A 17,952-nucleotide genomic window follows, 5' to 3' on the forward strand; every position below is an offset into this window, starting at 1 on the left:
GCCTAGTTCAACTACTCTCCTCTGCCTGAACGTGATTCATATCCCTGCAATCTTTAAGAAGTCATCATACTTTATGTTTTTTTCACCTTTGTTCTGCAATTCTGCTGGAGGTGGAGGGGAGACCTGATAGAATATACAATCAAGAGAGGCATGGTTCGAGTAGACAGTCAGAACCTTTTCCCGAGGATGGAAAAAAATCAAATACTAGAGGGCACAGGTTTAAGATGAGAGGGGCAAAGGGGAAAGGAGATGAGCGGGCCCACTATTTTACACAGATGGTGGTTACCACTGCCCTGCCGGAGTTGGTGGTGGAGGCCGATACGATAACCAAACGAGACATTTGGATAGGCACGTGGACATGCAGGGAATGGAGGAATACGGATTATGTGCAGCTAGATCAGCGAGGCTCATAGTTTAGATCCACAGAGTCTCTTGGCCAGAGTAGGTGAATCAAGGACCAGAGGACATCGGTTTAAGGTGAAGGGAAAAAGATTTAATGTGAATCGGAGGGGTAACGTTTTCTCACAAAAGGTGGTAGGTGTGTGGAACAAGCTGCCAGAGGAGGTAGTTGAGGCTGGGACTATCCCAACGTTTAAGAGACAGTTAGACAGGTACATGCATAGGACAGGTTTGGAGGGATATGGGCCAAGCGCGTGCAGGTGGGAGTAGTGTAGCTGGGACATGTTGGCCGGTGTGGGCAAGTTGGGCCGAAGGACCTGTTTCCACACAGTATGACTCTATGACTTTATAACTGGAAGAACACTGCTTCTGATGAGGTGTAAGTGGCTAGAGATGGGCTTGTACCACAACTTCTGACTCTGAAACAAAAGAATGCCCACAATAAATCACAGTGGATAGAAAAAAAAACACCCATTTAACATCTGCATTTAATAAATCCAATGTATAACAATTTCTTCAGAAACTTGTGACATGGATATTTCGATTTTTTTTAGGGCATATGGACCTCGATTCAAAGCATCGGCAACAACAGTCGAACATTATAAAATTGCCCTAAAATATGTTATGGTTTTGAGTTTTTACTCAATAATTTCACTCGTGGAATCTTCAAACTACTTTTGATTCTTCGGTCAAACATTACAAGTCTGGTTTATCAAAATTTTAATAAAAAACATGCTATGGTTTTGAGTTTTTAACTCAATAATTTTACACATGAAATCTTCAAACGAGTCTCGTTTGGGTTGGTGAAAATCACTGACGGTAATCTTTGCTGGATTCTGCTTTTGTTTGTTAAAGCAGCCCACAGTTGGATAGTTAAGACTTCCAGACAACTGCATTATGTTGCTGAAAGGTGAATCACCAGTTAACAGATTTTAAAAGGCAACTTTCTGTTCGGCTCGAGTCGCTGAAGGTCAGCGTGCTGGAGCTTTGCGTTTTCCCGAACCTCGTCGAGTGTGTAGTCCTGGAGAATGTTCCCATTTTCAAAAACAGCAACCAAGAGGTCCTGTAAAAATATAAGCTCAACATTTACATGCAAAAACACTAGGCAACTGCGGCGGGCGGTAGAGTTTAGTTTAGTTTAGTTTAGAGATACAGCGTGGAAACAGGCCCTTCGGCCCACCGGGTCCGCGCCGACCAGCGATCCCCGCACACTAACAACTATCCTACACCCACTGGGGCCAATTTTTACAATTACCAAGCCAATTAACCTACAAACCTGCACGTCTTTGGAGTGCGGGAGGAAACCGAAGATCTCGGAGAAAACCCACGCAGGTCACGGGGAGAACATACAAACTCCGTGCAGACAGCGCCCGTAGTCGGGATCGAACCCAGGTCTCCAGGGGCTGCATTCGCTGTGAGGCAGCAACGCTACCACTGCGCCACCGTGACCACCGTGCCATAGACCCAGGTTCGATCCTGACTCTGGGTGCTGTCTGCACGGAGTTTGCACGTTCTCCGCGTAACATGGGTAGGTTTTCTCTGGGATTTACGGTATCCCACCTCCCACACTCCAAAGACGTACAGGTTTGTAAATTAATTGGCTTGGTAAAATAGTAGATTTTCCCTGGTGTGTGGAGAATAATGTTTGTGTGTGGGGATCATGATCGGCGTAGACTCGGTGGGCCGAAGGGCCTATTTAGTTTAAGAAAATAACTGCAGATGCTGGTACAAATCGAAGGCATTTATTTCACAAAATGCTGGAGTAACTCAGCAGGTCAGGCAGCATCTCAGGAGAGAAGGAATGGGTGACATTTCGGGTCGAGACCCTTCTTCAGACTGATGTCAGGGGGGCGGGACAAAGGAAGGATATAGGTGGAGACAGGAAGATAGAGGGAGATCTGGGAAGGGGGAGGGGAAGAGAGGGACAGAGGAACTATCTAAAGTTGGAGAAGTCAATGTTCATACCGCTGGGCTGCAAGCTGCCCAAGCGAAATATGAGGTGCTGTTCCTCCAATTTCCGGTGGGCCTCACTAAAGCACTGGAGGAGGCCCATGACAGAAAGGTCAGACTGGGAGTGGGAGGGGGAGTTGAGGTGCTTGGCCACCGGGAGGTCAGGTTGGTTAAGGCGGACTGAGCGAAGGTGTTGAGCGAAACGATCGCCGAGCCTGCGCTTGGTTTCGCCGATGTAAAGAAGTTGACATCTAGAGCAGCGGATACAATAGATGAGGTTGGAGGAGGTGCAGGTGAACCTCTGTCTCACCTGGAAAGACTGTTTGGGTCCTTGGATGGAGTTGAGGGGGGAGGTAAAGGGACAGGTGTTGCATCTCCTGCGGTTGCAGGGGAAAGGGCCTATTTAGTCTAGTTTAATTTAGAGATACAGCATGGAAACAAGCTCTTTGGACCATCGCGTGCTTGCCGACCATCAATCACCCGTACACCAGTTCTATCTTATCCCACTTTCACATCCTACGCACTGGGGCAATTTACTTAAGCCAATTAACCTACAAACCCACACGTCTTTGGGATGTGAGAGGAAACCAGATCAACTGGAGGAAACGCTTGTGGTTGAGGCTGGGCCTATCCCAACATTTAAGAAACAGTTGGACAGGTACATTGATAGGACAAGTTTGGAGGGATATGGACCAAACGCAGGCAGGTGGGACTAGTGTAGCTGGGACACGTTGGCTGGTGTGGGCAAGTTGGGCCGATGGGCCTGTTTCCACACTGTATCACTATGACTCAATGGCTCTGTGACTCCATATTGTTAATGAAAAGAGAATGTGAGACTGAAAGTCTTCCCTGGGCTCGTACCTCCTCCGGATTGCCCTTCCCTTCTTCCACCGTTTCAATGATTCCATCCGGATTTCTCCGCAAGATTAGTTGGCCCTTCTTCGAAACTTTGGCAGGGTCAGTAACTGGCTGTTTGTAGACATCCAGCTAATTATAACACACAGAAGTAATTAAATGAGGGGTTAAGATCAAGTGCCACTGACTGACGCTGTCGCGAGACCTGTATTTGATTAGCCAGTTAAAGAAAACTACTTAAAAACAAATCCACTCCACTGTCAAAATGGTTTGGAAGAATAACACCGTTATTATTATCCATCTGCAGTAGCAGGGCCTTTTGACCAGTGGCTTCAGGTTAGCGATACGGCATGGAAACAGGCCCTTCGGCCCACCGAGTCTATGCCGACCAGCGATCATCCGTTCACACTAGTTCAATGATATCCAACTTTCTCATCCACTCCCTACAAACTCAGGGAAATTATAGAGGCCAATTGACCTACAAACGCACACGTCTTTGGGATGTGAGAGGAAACCGGAGCATCTGGAACAACCCCATACGGTCACAGGCAGACGTGCAAACTCCGCACAGACAGCACCCGAGGTCAGGATCGGACGTGGGTGTGTGGCGCTGGCTTTGAGGATTTGATTATTTTCGAAGGATTTGTTTGGCGAGGACAAACGAAAGCAGTCAGAATTTGCTTTTTGGACTTCTGTCGGAAAGCAGAGACTCTCTTTGTTGAAAGAGTCCTCTAATTGGGGAGGATTTGTTCGTGTTTTCTGAAAGTCGTAGGAGTGGCAGTGGCTGGCGGAAGGCCAAGTTGCACTTGAACTGGTGGGAGCTGAGTCTAGAGCGGTGTTTGTGGTCTGTAGCATCGGAAAGCTCCCTCCCACACCGACTTTGCCCGGTCCAGGTGTGCCGGGTAAGTACGGCAACAGTGCATTGGATTTTCGTTGAAGCCGGGAGGGCGGCCGAGACCTGGGGAAGAAGCCTCCGGAAGCTCCATTTTCTACGACGGGAGGATTGGCACGGACTTTTCCCTATCTTATCAGGAGGAGACTGCTTCTGTTGCTTTGCCAGGAAAGCCTTCACGACTTTAAACTGCTGCAAATGCGTGGAGGTGCAGCAATAGCAGAAAGACTGCTTTGACTTATAAAAAACGGAGACGTTTTGTTTTGCTCCACGCCCTAAAGATGGCGGCCCCCAAGAATTATGCAGCTGCCGTACAGTCGGCAGTCTCCGTGACTAAGGGCCATGAGTTGTTGGGGCGTATACACGGGGTGAAAGTGACCTTGCAGGGCAACATTACCTTCAAGGCTGTGCTAACCGCGCTGGGGGAGACTGTTGGCAAGAAGGCCATAATGGCAGGCGCGGTGGTCAGTGGGAAGGCTGTTGTCATCCTAAAGAATGAGCAGTCGGTGGCTACCGCATTGGAAAGGGGGATCACAGTGGCTGGGATTTACATGGCGGTGGACCCATGGGGACGGCCCGTGCTGCCGGTCATGCTGTCCAACGTTCCCCCTTATGTTCCGGACGCGCTCCTGCTCCCACATGTAACTAAGCTGGGGGAGGTGCGGTCTGGGCCCACCAAACTGTTGCATAGGTTGGATGATCCCGAAATGCAGCATGTATTAACGTTCAATCGCCGTGTGTACATACAGCTGGCACAGGGGATTGATATGTAGGGGAGTTTTGAGGTTGAATGGGAAGGATTCTGCTATCGCGTGTTTTGGAACACGGGCCAAGCACGCTGCCATGCATGCAAAGAGGTGGGGCATTTCCGCAGGAATTGTCCCAAGCACCGGGCTGCCAGCTCCACCAAGGTGGCCCAGGAAGGCAGTGCTGGCCCATCTGGGGCTGCTGGTTCTACCACGGTGGCCCGTGATGACTTTGTTCTCTTGCCCCCAACCTCCATTCCCCCACCACCCCCATGTCCCGTACCTGTGGCGGAGGATGCCGGTGCAGGGTGGGGGGTGGATGAGGGGCACTGGGAGAGACAGAAGAGTAAGAAAGCTAAATGGAAGAAGAAGAACGTTCAAGCGGGACGCCAGGCAGAAGGTCACCTTAATGAGGGTCCCCCGGCAGTAGATATTATCGAGCTCGCCTCTGAGCCTGAGGGTCTGAAGGCTGGAGAGGATGAGCAGGTAGATGGCGGGGCGGAGGAACAGGCTTCAGCAATGGAGCTGACTGTACCACCGCACGCTAGTGGTTATAAGAGGAGGAGGCACGGGTCCTCTGACACGGAGAACGGCCCTGAAGGTCAGGGGCGACCTGAAGGGAGGCGTTTCTCCCCTGTTGAGGCAGAGTACCCAGTACACGCTTCCTGTGGGCAGGAAGATGCCTCTGTAGTGCAGGGACCACCTGAGAGTGTTGACACACTACCCGAGGGGGCTGTTCCCCCAGGGATTGCGTCCGCTGGCTTAGAGGGTGACCAGGGGAAGATTGATGGGGGGGACTTGAGTGTGGGGGTGGGTCCCCAGCCCATGCTCCCCATTCAGGCTACGAGTCCTATTGAGGGGTGTGCTGCCCCATCGGCTGAGGGAGCAGGGGAGACTCCGGGAACATCGCCCCCTGAGGGCCAGAGCGAGGTGGTTCCCCTGGTGGTGGGGGACGGGGACTCTCTGGGTGACGGTGCTGGGCCGGGTGCCCTGGGTGCGAAGGAGGACATGGTCATTTCGGATCGTGTCCTTCGGTCGGACTCCAGACGTACCCTCTCACTGCCCACCCCGGAGACTTCCTCCAACATCACTGCCCCCAATCCGGTTACAGAGGGCGGTGGGGGTGTGCAGGAGCCTGGCCATTTACCAGGCAGCTTTCCACAGTTAGAGGTACCGGTACCTGCCCCCGTCACTGATCCTGGGGGTGGGATGGTGACGGAGGAGGGACCGGGTGATGTGGCCGACCCGCCCACCTCACAGGGAGGGGTGAGCGAGGCGGCTGGGAGTCAGAACTATCCAGACTCGGGCTCAGACATTGAGTGGGAGGAGGAGGGGGACGTGGAGTCCAGCGACAGTGAGTTGATGGACTGTCCCACCCGCAGCCCCGTGTCTCGGCTTGTTGATATCTGGGAACTCCGGAAGTTTCTGAAGGACAGCAGAGGGAAGAGGAATAAGGCAGATCTGGCTGTCGACCTCTGGTCAGACCTGACGGTACCCTTGCAGTCCATTTATGCCATCCTTCAGGAGGAGGGGAACATGGCAGGTGTATTGAAAAATGAGCGGCGCCAGCTCCAAGAGCTTTTTAAGTCCCTAAAGAAAGGGCAGAGGGCTCGGGGAGCCTCCATTCCGTCAAGGGGGGCTGGTAAAAGTTCTTGTGCGCTTTCAAAATGAAGCTCACTATAGCCAGCCTGAATATTAATGGGGCCAGGGAGTCTCTCCGTAGGTTTCACCATCTCTCGGTGCTGAGGGACGGGAGGTACGCGGTGAGCTTCCTGCAGGAAACACACACTGTGACTAGTGACGAGCCCACCTGGCTCCTGGAGTGGGAAGGGGGGGTCTACATCAGCCATCTCACCTCCATTTCGAGTGGAGTGGCCTTCCTGTTGGCCCCATCTTTCCAGCCGGAGATTGTCAAGGTGCAGGACATTGTACCAGGCCGGCTGTTGTATCTGGCCGTGCGCCTGGATGGCGTGCCGTTACATTTTATTAATGTGTACGCCCCCAAGAGCGGTGCTATGCAGACGCGGTTAACACAAGAAGTGACCGCGCTGTTGAACACCATCGATCGGGGGGAGTGTGTTTTCCTGGGGGTTGATTTTAATTGTACCCTTGAGGCGAGAGATCGCTCTGGCATTCAGCGCGATCCGGCAGCGGTCAAGACATTAAGGGAGTTGGTGGATTCTTTTGAGCTAGTAGATGCTTGGAGGAATTTCCATCCCAGCTCCGGCGCCTTCTCGTACAGGTTTAAGGGGGGTGGTTCCCGTATTGACCGTGTATATGTGTCTAAGGCCTATGTGTCCTGTGTCTCGGCAGCCTCCATACGGTTGGAGCCGTGCTCGGACCACTGCCTGGTGCGAGTGGACTTTATCCCGACACGCACACGGGCAGGGTCCACGTACTGGCACTTCAACAACCGGCTGCTGGAGGAGCGCCGGTTCCGGGACTCATTCAAGCAGTTCTGGGCGGAGTGGAGGGAAAGGCAGGGGCGTTTCCCTTCCCTAAGGCAGTGGTGGGATGTAGGGAAGGCTTACGTCCGTCTGTTTTGCCAGGACTACACGAGGGGGTCGACCAAGGGGCGGGACTCCGAGATCGGACGGCTTGAGAGAGAGTTGCTCGACTCGGAGTCTCGCCTGGGTCAGACGGAGGGGGACTCGTGTGAGTGGGAGGAGTACCAGGAGAAGAAAGGGGCACTGAGGGACTTGCAGCTGAGGAGGTCCCGGGGCGCGTATGTGAGGTCGCGAGTCCAGATGTTGCACGATCTGGACCGCGCCTCCCCATTTTTCTTCTCCCTGGAGAAGTGCCGAGGTGCCCGCAGGCAGTTTGTCGAGTTGCTTGTGGACGATGGCTCCTCCGTCACGGATCCGGAGAGGATCGGTGCCTCAGTTTGGTCATTCTATGACACTCTGTTCTCCGAGGGAACATCTAGTGGGGAGGCACAAGGGGTGCTGTGGGAGGGCTTACCCGTAGTGTGCAAAGAGGTGGCTGAGCGCCTCGATGATCCCCTAACTCTGGAGGAGTTGACTGGTGCCCTGCACCAGCTCAGTAGGGGCAAGTCTCCGGGGCTGGATGGGCTGACTGTGGAGTTTCTTCGAGCCTTCTGGGGTGTCCTGGGGGGTGACTATGTGAAGGTGTTGGGGGAGAGCCTGGCGACCGGGGAGATGCCCTTCTCATGGCGCAGGGCAGTTGTCGTCCTGCTGCCCAAGAAGGGCGATCTCCGCCTCTTGAAGAACTGGCGCCCTGTCTCTCTTCTCAGTGCGGGTTACAAAGTCTTTGCACGGGCATTGGCCAATCGCCTGGGCCCATGCTGTCCCATGTGATCCACCCTGACCAGTCCTACACAGTCCCGGGCCGGTCCATCCAGGACAATGTCCATCTGGTCCGGGACCTGATCCATCTGTGCCAGAGGGCTGGTCAGTCCGTTGCCTTTCTCTCCCTTGACCAGGAGAAAGCGTTTGACCGGGTGGGACACGACTACCTTCTCGGGACTCTGCGGGCGTTTGGATTCGGACCCCATTTTGTGGCCCGGGTCCGGCTCCTATACGCTGCCGCAGAGTGCCTGGTCAAGGTCAATGGCTCTTTGTTGGCTCCCATTCACTTTGGGAGGGGGGTTCGTCAGGGATGCCCCATGTCCGGCCAGCTTTATTCACTCTGTGTGGAGCCATTCCTGTGTCTCCTACGGAGGCGGCTGGCAGGTTTGGATTTGCCGGGGCCGGGGGTGGAGGTGGTTCTCTCGGCCTACGCCGACGATGTGTTACAAATGTTCACCGACCCGGTTGACCTGCGGAGGATGCGTGAGTGCCAGCGGGTGTTCTCAGCCGCATCCTCCGCCAGGATCAACTGGGGGAAGTGTGCTGGGCTCTTGGTGGGTCAGTGGCAGGTAGACTCCCTGCCGGAGGAGATGGCAGTTTTTGCGTGGAGCACCACGCACCTCCTCTATCTGGGGATCTACCTGAGTCCCACTGAGGGGGCTTGGCAGGCGAATTGGCAGGAGCTGGAGGCGAAGGTGGTCGCCCGTGTGGGGCGCTGGTCAGGCCTCCTTGGTGTGTTATCATATCGGGGTAGGGCTTTGGTCATAAACCAGCTGGTGGCCTCTCTGCTGTGGTACCGGCTGGCCACTCTGGTCCCGTCCTCTCGTTTCATCGCCATGATACAGAGGAGGTTAGTTAACTTCTTCTGGGGTGAGAGGAACCACTGGGTCTCTGCTGGGGTTCTGAGTCTCCCGTTGGAGGAGGGCGGTCAGGCGCTGGTCTGCGTGGGTGTCGAGGAGAGGTGTGTGCATGGAGCGATTCCGACTGGGCTTACCCCCGCTCCGTCGGAATTGCTCATTGGGCCCACGGCACGGGTCCCTTCCCGAGAGCCGGCCCCACGCAATATGAGCCGCCTTTCCCAGATGCCCAGCGTGCCGTTCCGTGACGCGGAGAGGCGCGTTTTGTACAGGCTGCTCCTGCACACTCTCCACTTCCTCGCTCTCATCTTCCGTCCGGACACGCCCTGGCGGTCCGTGTTACCACCTGACGGCGGGAGCGGTCCCCAGTGGAGGTCTCTCTATAAGGGGGTCCTCCCGCTTTACATCGGGGACCTGGGGTGGAGAGTGTTGCATAAGGCTATAGCCTGTAACAGGTACTTGAGCCGGTTCACGGTCTCGTCTGCCGCCTGTCGCTTCTGCAGCCAGGAGGAGACCGTGTACCATTTGTATACAGAGTGCGTGAGGTTACAGCCCCTGTTCCAGTATCTGAAGGGGCTGCTCCTCAAGTTCTGGCTCCATTTTAGCCCTACGCTGCTAATGTCTGGGCACCCGGTACAGAGGGGGGAGGGTCAGTAGGGAGGAGGGGGTCTCCCTGTCGGTCTGCTCCTGGGCCTGGCCAAGATGGCCATCCGCGGGTCCAGGCAGCGGGCAGTCGACGGCCTCACAGAAGTCGGCTGCCTACCCCTGTTCCGGGCTTACGTCCGTGCCCGCGTGTCCCTGGAGAGGGAACACGCGGTGTCCACAGGGACTCTGGAGGCCTTCCGGGAACGCTGGTCGCCGCGGGGGGTTGAATGTATTGTTGACAGAAATGGCGGGATTTTAATGTGATAATTGTTTAATTTGTAAACTGCCGATACAGGCGGCTTTTGTTTGATCACATTTTGCTTAGTATGTTTGTATGTTTTTCTTTGGAATAAAACTTTTATATATTAAAAAAAAAAAAAAAGAGGTCAGGATTGATTGAAGGCAGATCTCTGGTGCTGTGACCGTACCCACTGCACTGCTGTGTCGCCCAAGACATATTCTATGATTGAGTGAATCCGGATCAAACATTGTGTGTAGGAAGGAACGGCACATGTCAGTTTAAACTGGAGATAGACACAAAAAGTTGGAGTAACTCAGCGGGTCAGGCAACAACTCTGGAGAAAAGGAATAGGCGACATTTCGGGTCGAGACCCTTCTGTCTGAAGAAGGCTCTCGATCCAGAACGTCACCTATTCCTTTTATCTAAAGATACTGTCTGACCCGCTGAGTTACTCCAACTTTTTGTGTCTATCTCCAGTTTAAACCCACATCTACAGTTCCTTGTTCATGTCGAGAGGGACATTTCCCATTGACAGTTAACAAGCTAGGAATGCTGACTACATGCTCTGGCTGTGCGCCCACATTCCGGGCAGCCACTGTCCGAACGTCCTGACCATTTAATTCAATGGTCGCACTATCACAAGCAGTACACACTCAAATTTCTTGGTTCGTCACTGACAGGCAAGCCTCCTCAAATTATGCCCACCAATGAAAACACAGTAATCACATTGCAAATTGGATGTCCAATTCAGGCACCAATAACAACCATATAACTGAGGAACATTTACAATGTAAACAAGAAAACATATTTGATCACATAAACAGCATAATAATGTTGGGCGTAAAATAAGACAGTTGCTTTAAGACCATGAGACCACCGAGCAGAAGGACGCCATTTGGTCCATCGAGTCTGTTCCGCCATTCCATCATGGCTGGTCTATCTTTCCCTCTCAACCCCACTCTCCTGCTGCCTTCTTCCCGTAACCTTCGATGCCTTTACTAATCAAGAACCTATCAATCTCTGCTTTTAAAATACCCAATGACTTGGCCTCCACAGCCATCTGTGGCGATGCATTCCACAGATTCACCACCCTCTGGCTAAAGAAATTCCTCCTTATAGAACAATGGTTGAATGGGGCATTATTTGTCACACATGCAACTGCACAGTGAAATTATTTTTGCATATTTAAACATGCCATGTTTTGGCACCATTTCTAAAAGGTAGGTCTTTTTACTATGAGGCTGCGCCCTCTGGTCCTAGATTCTCCCACGACTGGAAACATCCTCTCTACATCCCACGCTATTTGGTCCTTTCATTATTCAGTCGGTTTCCATGAGATTCCCCCTTCATTCTATCCCACCTTGCGATCTCAGGGGCCGTTCAAACTGATGGTTTCTTGCATGACCGTTCACACGAACCGTCCTCCCTGTTTTCTGATCTTTCATATCTCAAATCTACAAGACACTTATCTTTACCCCTCCTCCATTTTGTTCAACGTAACTGCATTTGAAAGAGCAGTTCAAGGTGTCTCTGTTCAGCTTCTGCAGGAGCGCACTGCCACACCCAAATGCCATGTTTTCTGTGCTCCAGTTTTCTTTCTTCAAAGCTATTAGGATCTGGAAAGCAAAACAATAGCCAGGCTTTACATTCACCACGTGTGGAACTACCTCCATTGGTGACTCTAATGAACAAAGAAAAGCACTGAAAAACAAAATTCACACAATGCTGGAGTAACTTTGGGGCGCAGTCGTAGAGTTACTGTGAGACCCGGGTTCGATCCTGGCTACGGATGCTGTCTGTACGGAGTTTGTACGTTCTCCCCGTGACCTGCGTGGGTTTTCTCCGGGATCTCCGGCTTCTTCTCACACTCCTTGGCCATGCAGGTTTGTGGCTTGGTATCATTGTAAATTGTCCCTAGTGCGTTTAGGATAGTGTGGCAACTCCCAAGGGTTGGGCCAAACCACTACCGAACTCCTCGGCACGGGAATGGACCAGTCCGGGGGGGGGCGGTCCTTAGCTACGGGGATAAAGGGCGGGATTTTAGGCGTGATCTCTCTCTGGCAGACTCGACTGGTCTAGAGAACACCACGAAATAAATCCCTCCCGAAATACCCGGCTCCTCGCCTTTATTTCGGGTTTTTCGACGCGCCACATTGGTGACCCCGACGGTCCATTGCTGTCATAATGGACTCGAAATTTAGAACCGACCGTTCATCTGGCTCACAGGCCGACCAGGCCCCATCTGTCGACGTGGTCTCGATCAAACTGCCGACGTTCTGGACCACCCAGCCACGCGTTTGGTTTCAGCAAGCGGAGGCTCAGTTCCAGCTGCGGGGCATTACGGGCATACAACCTTTGTCTTGGACATGGGGGGCTGACCGGAGGCCGTGACAATTGACCGCTTAAAGCCGGCGCATTTGGACATTGACCAACCGGTGCGGGTTGCCCAGCCTCGGCCACGAGGTCGCCCCCCTTCGCGGCTCCCTCCACCTGTCCCCCCACCTGTCCCTCCACCTGTCCCCCCACCTGTCCCTCCACCTGTGCCTCCGCCGGCCCCTCTACCTGTCCCTCCACCTTTCCCTCCACCTGTCCCTCCACCTGTCCCCCCACCTGTCCCTCCACCTGTGCCTCCGCCGGCCCCTCTACCTGTCCCTCCACCTGTCCCTCCACCTGTGCCTCCGCCGGCCCCTCCACCTGTCCCTCCACCTGTCCCTCCACCTGTCCCTCCACCTGTCCCTCCACCTGTCCCTCCACCTGTCCCCTCCACCTGTCCCTCCACCTGTGCCTCCACCTGTCCCCTCCACCTGTCCCTCCACCTGCCCCTCCACCTGTCCCCTCCATCTGTCCCTCCGCCTGTCCCTCCACCTGCCCCTCCACCTGTCCCTCCACCTGTCCCTCCACCTGTCCCTCCACCTGTGCCTCCACCTGCCCCTCCACCTGTCCCTCCACCTGTCCCTCCGCCTGTCCCTCCACCTGTGCCTCCGCCTGTCCCTCCACCTGTCCCCTCCACCTGTCCCTCCACCTGTCCCCTCCACCTGTCCCTCCACCTGTCCCTCCACCTGTCCCTCCACCTGTCCCTCCACCTGTCCCTCCACCTGTGCCTCCGCCAGCCCCTTTGTCATCCAATTTTCGTACGTGGTCCTGTCGGGTTGTGCGACCGCCAGTGCGTTTCGTGCCTCCGGTTCTGGGGGGGGGGGGGTCCTGTGGTGGCACCCAAGGGTCGGGCCATACCCCTACCGAACCCCTCAGCACGGGAATGGACCGGTCCAGGGGGGCGGCCCTTAGCTACGGGGATAAAGGATGGGATTTTAGGCGCGATCTCTCTCTGGCAGACTCGACTGGTCTAGAGAACACCACAAAATAAATCCCTCCCAAAATACCCGGCTCCTCGCCTTTATTTTGGGCTTTTCGACGCGCCACAATAGCGTTAATGTGTGGGGATCGCTGGTTGGCGTGGACTTGGTGGGCCAAACGGCCTGTTTCCGCTCTGTATCTCTAAGCTAAACTAAACTCAGCTGGTCAGGCAGCCTCTCTGAAGAACATGGATAGGTGACGTTTCGGGTCAGGACCCTTCTTCAGAGCAGTAATTCCCTTCTTCAGCCAAGTAGTAAATTTGGACGTACAAAACATTGGGAGACAGTTTCACCTCAGGTACTTCCAAATCCAAATTCAAATCCAAATGGTCTTTCAAACAAGCATCCAATGCCAGCAGGTAGACACAAGATGCTGGAGTAACTTAGCGGGTCAGACAGCATCTCGGGAGAGAAGGAATGGGTGACGTTTCGGGTCGACCCGAAACGTCACCCATTCCTTCTCTCCCGAGATGCTGCCTGACCCGCTGAGTTACTCCAGCATTTTGTGTCTACCTTCGATTTAAACCAGCATCCGCAGTTCTTTTCTACACATCCAATGCCAGCAGGTTGCGAAGACCTGATATCTTCTCCAATCCTATTCAGTCTGAAGAAGGCTTCCTGACCCGACACATCTCCTATCAATTTTCTCCAGAGGTGCTGCCTGGCCCGCTGAGTTACTCCAGCACTTTGTGTCCAACTTCGGAATAAGCCAGCATCTGCAGTTCCTATCTATTACATGACAACAAAAATGTGCGCACTTCTTCTATGGAACGCAGGTTGATAGCATCTCCCTGAAAGAGGCGGATGAAGGCTGGCAGCAGCTTGTACCCCAGGCTGTTGGCAGTGCTTCCAAAGACTTCCTCCAGAATTCTCAGAACCTGCAGGTCGGAAAAAAATGACGTCAGGTTATCTGAGGCTGAAGAGTGATTTAAACTGCAGCCTTTCGGATTTGTAACATAGAAACATAGAAAATAGGTGCAGGAGTAGGCCATTCGGCCCTTCGAGCCTGCACCGCCATTCAATATGATCATGGCTGATCATCCAACTTAGTATCCTGTACCTGCCTTCTCTCCATACCCCCTGATCCCTTTAGCCACAAGGGCCACATCTAACTCACTCTTAAATATAGCCAATGAACTGGCCTCAACTACCTTCTGTGGCAGAGAATTCCACAGATTCACCACTCTCTCTGTGAAAAAAAAAACGTTCTCATCTCGGTCCTAAAAGACTTCCCCCTTATCCTTAAACTGTGACCCCTTGTTCTGGACTTCCCCAACATCGGGAACAATCTTCCTGCATCTAGCCTGTCGACTTGCATAAGGATTTGCACCTCATCTCAGCTAGATCCTACCCACACTGCATCTCCGGTTTCCTCCAACATTCCAAGTACATGCGGGTTTGTAGGTTAATTGGCCCTCTGTAAAATGGATGCTGGTGTGTAGGGAGGGGACGAGAATGTGGCGTAACATAGAACTGGACTCAGTGGGCCGAAGGGCCAGTTTCCATGCTGTATCTCTCAAACGATCAGGCACATACAGTCATCACAGGGGCGAGACTGGTCCTTGATTATGCTGGTGGCCGTGCTGAGGCAGTGTGATATGTTGATGGAATCGATGGACCTGGGGTTCTTTCAGAAACGTTACCATTACACAACTGTAGTCTGAAATGAGATTGTGAAGTCTAAACTTTTATACAACATGAGGCTAGAACATTAAATCTCTCCAATGGGCACAAATGAATGCTCTCAGGTAAGCCAGTGGTAGATGAAATAGCCCCACGTGTAGAAAAAGCTCTCTTCAGATCTTGGGTTTGTGATGCATTGCTGGACTGCAACAAAGCAAACTTTATTGGCTGATGCTCAAAGTGACAAATGCTCCATTTCTCAGAACTATCTCCTCCTCAACAGACTCTGACAGGAAAAAAACAACTTACATCTCTTTTATTACAGAATGCACGGTGGCACAGCGGTAGAGTTGCTGCCTTACAGCGCCAGAGACCCGGGTCTGACTACGGGTGCTGTCTGTACGGAGTTCGTATGTTCTTCTCGTGACCTGCGTGGGTTTTCTCCAGGTGCCCCGGTTTCCTCCCACACTCCAAAGACGTACAGGTTTGTAGGTTAATTGGCTTGGTATAATTATAAATTTTCCCTTGTGTGTGCAGGATAGTGTTAGATTGCGGGGATCGCTGGCTGGCGCGGACTCGGTGGGCCGAAGGCCCAGTTTCCGTGCTGTATCTCTAAACAAAACTAAAACTACGATGTGATCAGTAAGTTTGACGATGACGCTAAACTAGGCTGTATCTAGACAGTGAGGGTGGTTATCAAGAATTACAATGCAATCTTGGTTAGCTGGGCAAGTGGGCCGAGGAATGGAAACTGGAGATCAGCGCGAGGGTTTTGGGAAGTCAAACCATGGCAGGACCTTCACTGTGAATGACAGGGCCCTGGGGAGTGTTGTGGATCAGATGGATCATAATAGTACAGGTACATAGTTCCTTGAAAGTAGCGTTACAGGTGAAAAGATTAGTGAAGAAGGCTTCAGGCATGTTGGCCTTCATCAGTCAGGGAATTGAGTATAGAAGGTGGGCATCAGCCACTAATAGAGACAGAGAGTCAATAGATAGACAATAGACAATAGACAACAGGAGCAGGAGGAGGCCATTCGGCCCTTCGCGCCAGCACCGCCATTCAATGTGATCATGGCTGATCATTCTCAATCAGTACCCCATTCCTGCCTTCTCCCCATACCCCCTGACTCCGCTATCCTTAAGAGCTCTATCCAGCTCTCTCTTGAATGCATTCAGAGAATTGGCCTCCACCGCCTTCTGAGGCAGAGAATTCCACAGATTCACAACTCTCTGACTGAAAAAGTTTTTCCTCATCTCAGTTCTAAATGGCCTACCCCTTATTCTTAAACTGTGGCCCTTATTCTGGACTCCCTCAACATTGGGAACATGTTTCCTGCCTCTAACGTGTCCAACCCCTTAATAATCCTATACGTTTCGATAAGATCTCCTCTCATCCTTCTAAATTCCAGTGTATACAAGCCTAGTCGCTCCAGTCTTTCAACATATGACAGTCCCGCCATTCCAGGAATTAGCCTAGTAAACCTACGCTGCACGCCCTCAATAGCAAGAATATCCTTCCTCAAATTTGGAGACCAAAACTGCACACAGTCATAGAATGATGCAGCATGGAAACAGGCCTTTCGGCCCAACTTGCCCACACCGGTCAACATGTCCCAGCTACACGAGTCCCACCTGCCAGCATTTGGTCCATATCCCTCCAAACCTGTCCTATCCATGTACCTATAGTATAAGAAAATAACTGCAGATGCTGGTACAAATCGATTTATTCACAAAATGCTGGAGTAACTCAGCAGGTCAGGCAGCATCTCGGGAGAGAAGGAATGGGTGACGTTTCGGGTCGAGACCCTTCTTCAGACTGATGTCGGGGGTGGGACAAAGGAAGGATATAGGTGGAGACAGGAAGATAGAGGGAGATCTGGGAAGGAGGAGGGGAAGGGAGGGACAGAGGAGCTATTTGAAGTTGGAGAAGTCGACGTTCATACCACCGGGCCGCAAACTGCCCAGGCGAAATATGAGGTGCTGCTCCTCCAATTTCCGGCGGGCCTCACTATGGCACTGGAGGAGGCCCATGACAGAGAGGTCAGACTGGGAATGGGAGGGGGAGTTAAAGTGCTGGGCCACCGGGAGATCAGTTGCGTTAATGCGGACCGAGCGCAGGTGTTCAGCGAAGCGATCGCCGAGCCTCCGCTTGGTTTCGCCGATATAGATGAGTTGACATCTAGAGCAGCGGATGCAATAGATGAGGTTGGAGGAGGTGCAGGTGAACCTCTGTCTCACTGTACTGTCTCCATGTACCTGTCTAACTGTTTCTTAAATGGTGGGATAGTCCCAGCCTCAACTGCCTCAACTACCTGGCAGCTTGTTCCATACATCCACCACCTTTTGTGTGAAAAGGTTACCCCTCAGATTCTTATTAAATCTTTTCCCCTTCACCTTGAACCTCAGTACGTGCCTTCATACCTATAGCACTATCCGAATCCGTGCTGTCGTTTATGTGGGAATGTGTGACCACTGGTGACATAAACCTGGTGCAAAAGCCAGTGCTGACAATGGCAATAATTCCTTAAATCTTTCCAATCTCGACAGGTACCTCAATGACGGTCTTGACTGGATCGCCGGAGTCGAGTCGGATAACGAGCACGGAATCCTTGTTCCTTCCCTTCACGCTTTCTTTGAGGTCGCCTCCCCAAATCTGCTTGCAGGCGTTGAAAATGTCGTAGCTGTCACTGACGACGGAGATGGGAGTGGATGGAAACTGTTTGAGCAAATACTCAAAGGCATCCTTCTCCCGATTCCTGCCCCAAGCAATGATGGTGCTGTGAAAGCAACAAGTCTCACGTCATGGTCTTCAAAGTGCAAGCTTCTATATGTGGCCCCAAACATGGACGCCAACAGAGTCAAGAGACAATGGACAATAGACAATAGGTGCAGGAGTAGGCCATTCAGCCCTTCGAGCCAGCACCGCTATTCAATGCGATCATGGCTGATCACTCTCAATCAGTACCCTGTTCCTGCCTTCTCCCCATACCCCCTCACTCCGCTATCCTTAAGAGCTCTATCCAGCTCTCTCTTGAAAGCATCCAACGAACTGGCCTCCACTGCCTTCTGAGGCAGAGAAT

At 52.6% G+C, this 17,952-nt stretch overlaps 1 protein-coding gene across 1 annotated transcript in view; it reads right to left on the reverse strand.

Moving 5' to 3' along the window:
- Nucleotides 1-1,002: 1,002 nt before the first annotated feature.
- Nucleotides 1,003-17,952, reverse strand: part of nampt2 (nicotinamide phosphoribosyltransferase 2) — a 44,532-nt gene continuing 27,582 nt past the window's right edge. Inside the window, exons 7-11 of the mRNA XM_078414572.1 lie at nt 17,424-17,649; nt 14,005-14,124; nt 11,369-11,509; nt 3,211-3,336; nt 1,003-1,462 (exon numbers count right to left, since the gene is read on the reverse strand). Of these exons, the coding sequence (XP_078270698.1) occupies nt 1,322-1,462; nt 3,211-3,336; nt 11,369-11,509; nt 14,005-14,124; nt 17,424-17,649 (754 nt within the window). The 3' untranslated portion in view covers nt 1,003-1,321. The remainder of the gene's footprint in view (nt 1,463-3,210; nt 3,337-11,368; nt 11,510-14,004; nt 14,125-17,423; nt 17,650-17,952) is intronic.

Source organism: Rhinoraja longicauda, chromosome 17 (assembly GCF_053455715.1).
Source record: "Rhinoraja longicauda isolate Sanriku21f chromosome 17, sRhiLon1.1, whole genome shotgun sequence".
NCBI lineage: Eukaryota > Metazoa > Chordata > Chondrichthyes > Rajiformes > Arhynchobatidae > Rhinoraja > Rhinoraja longicauda.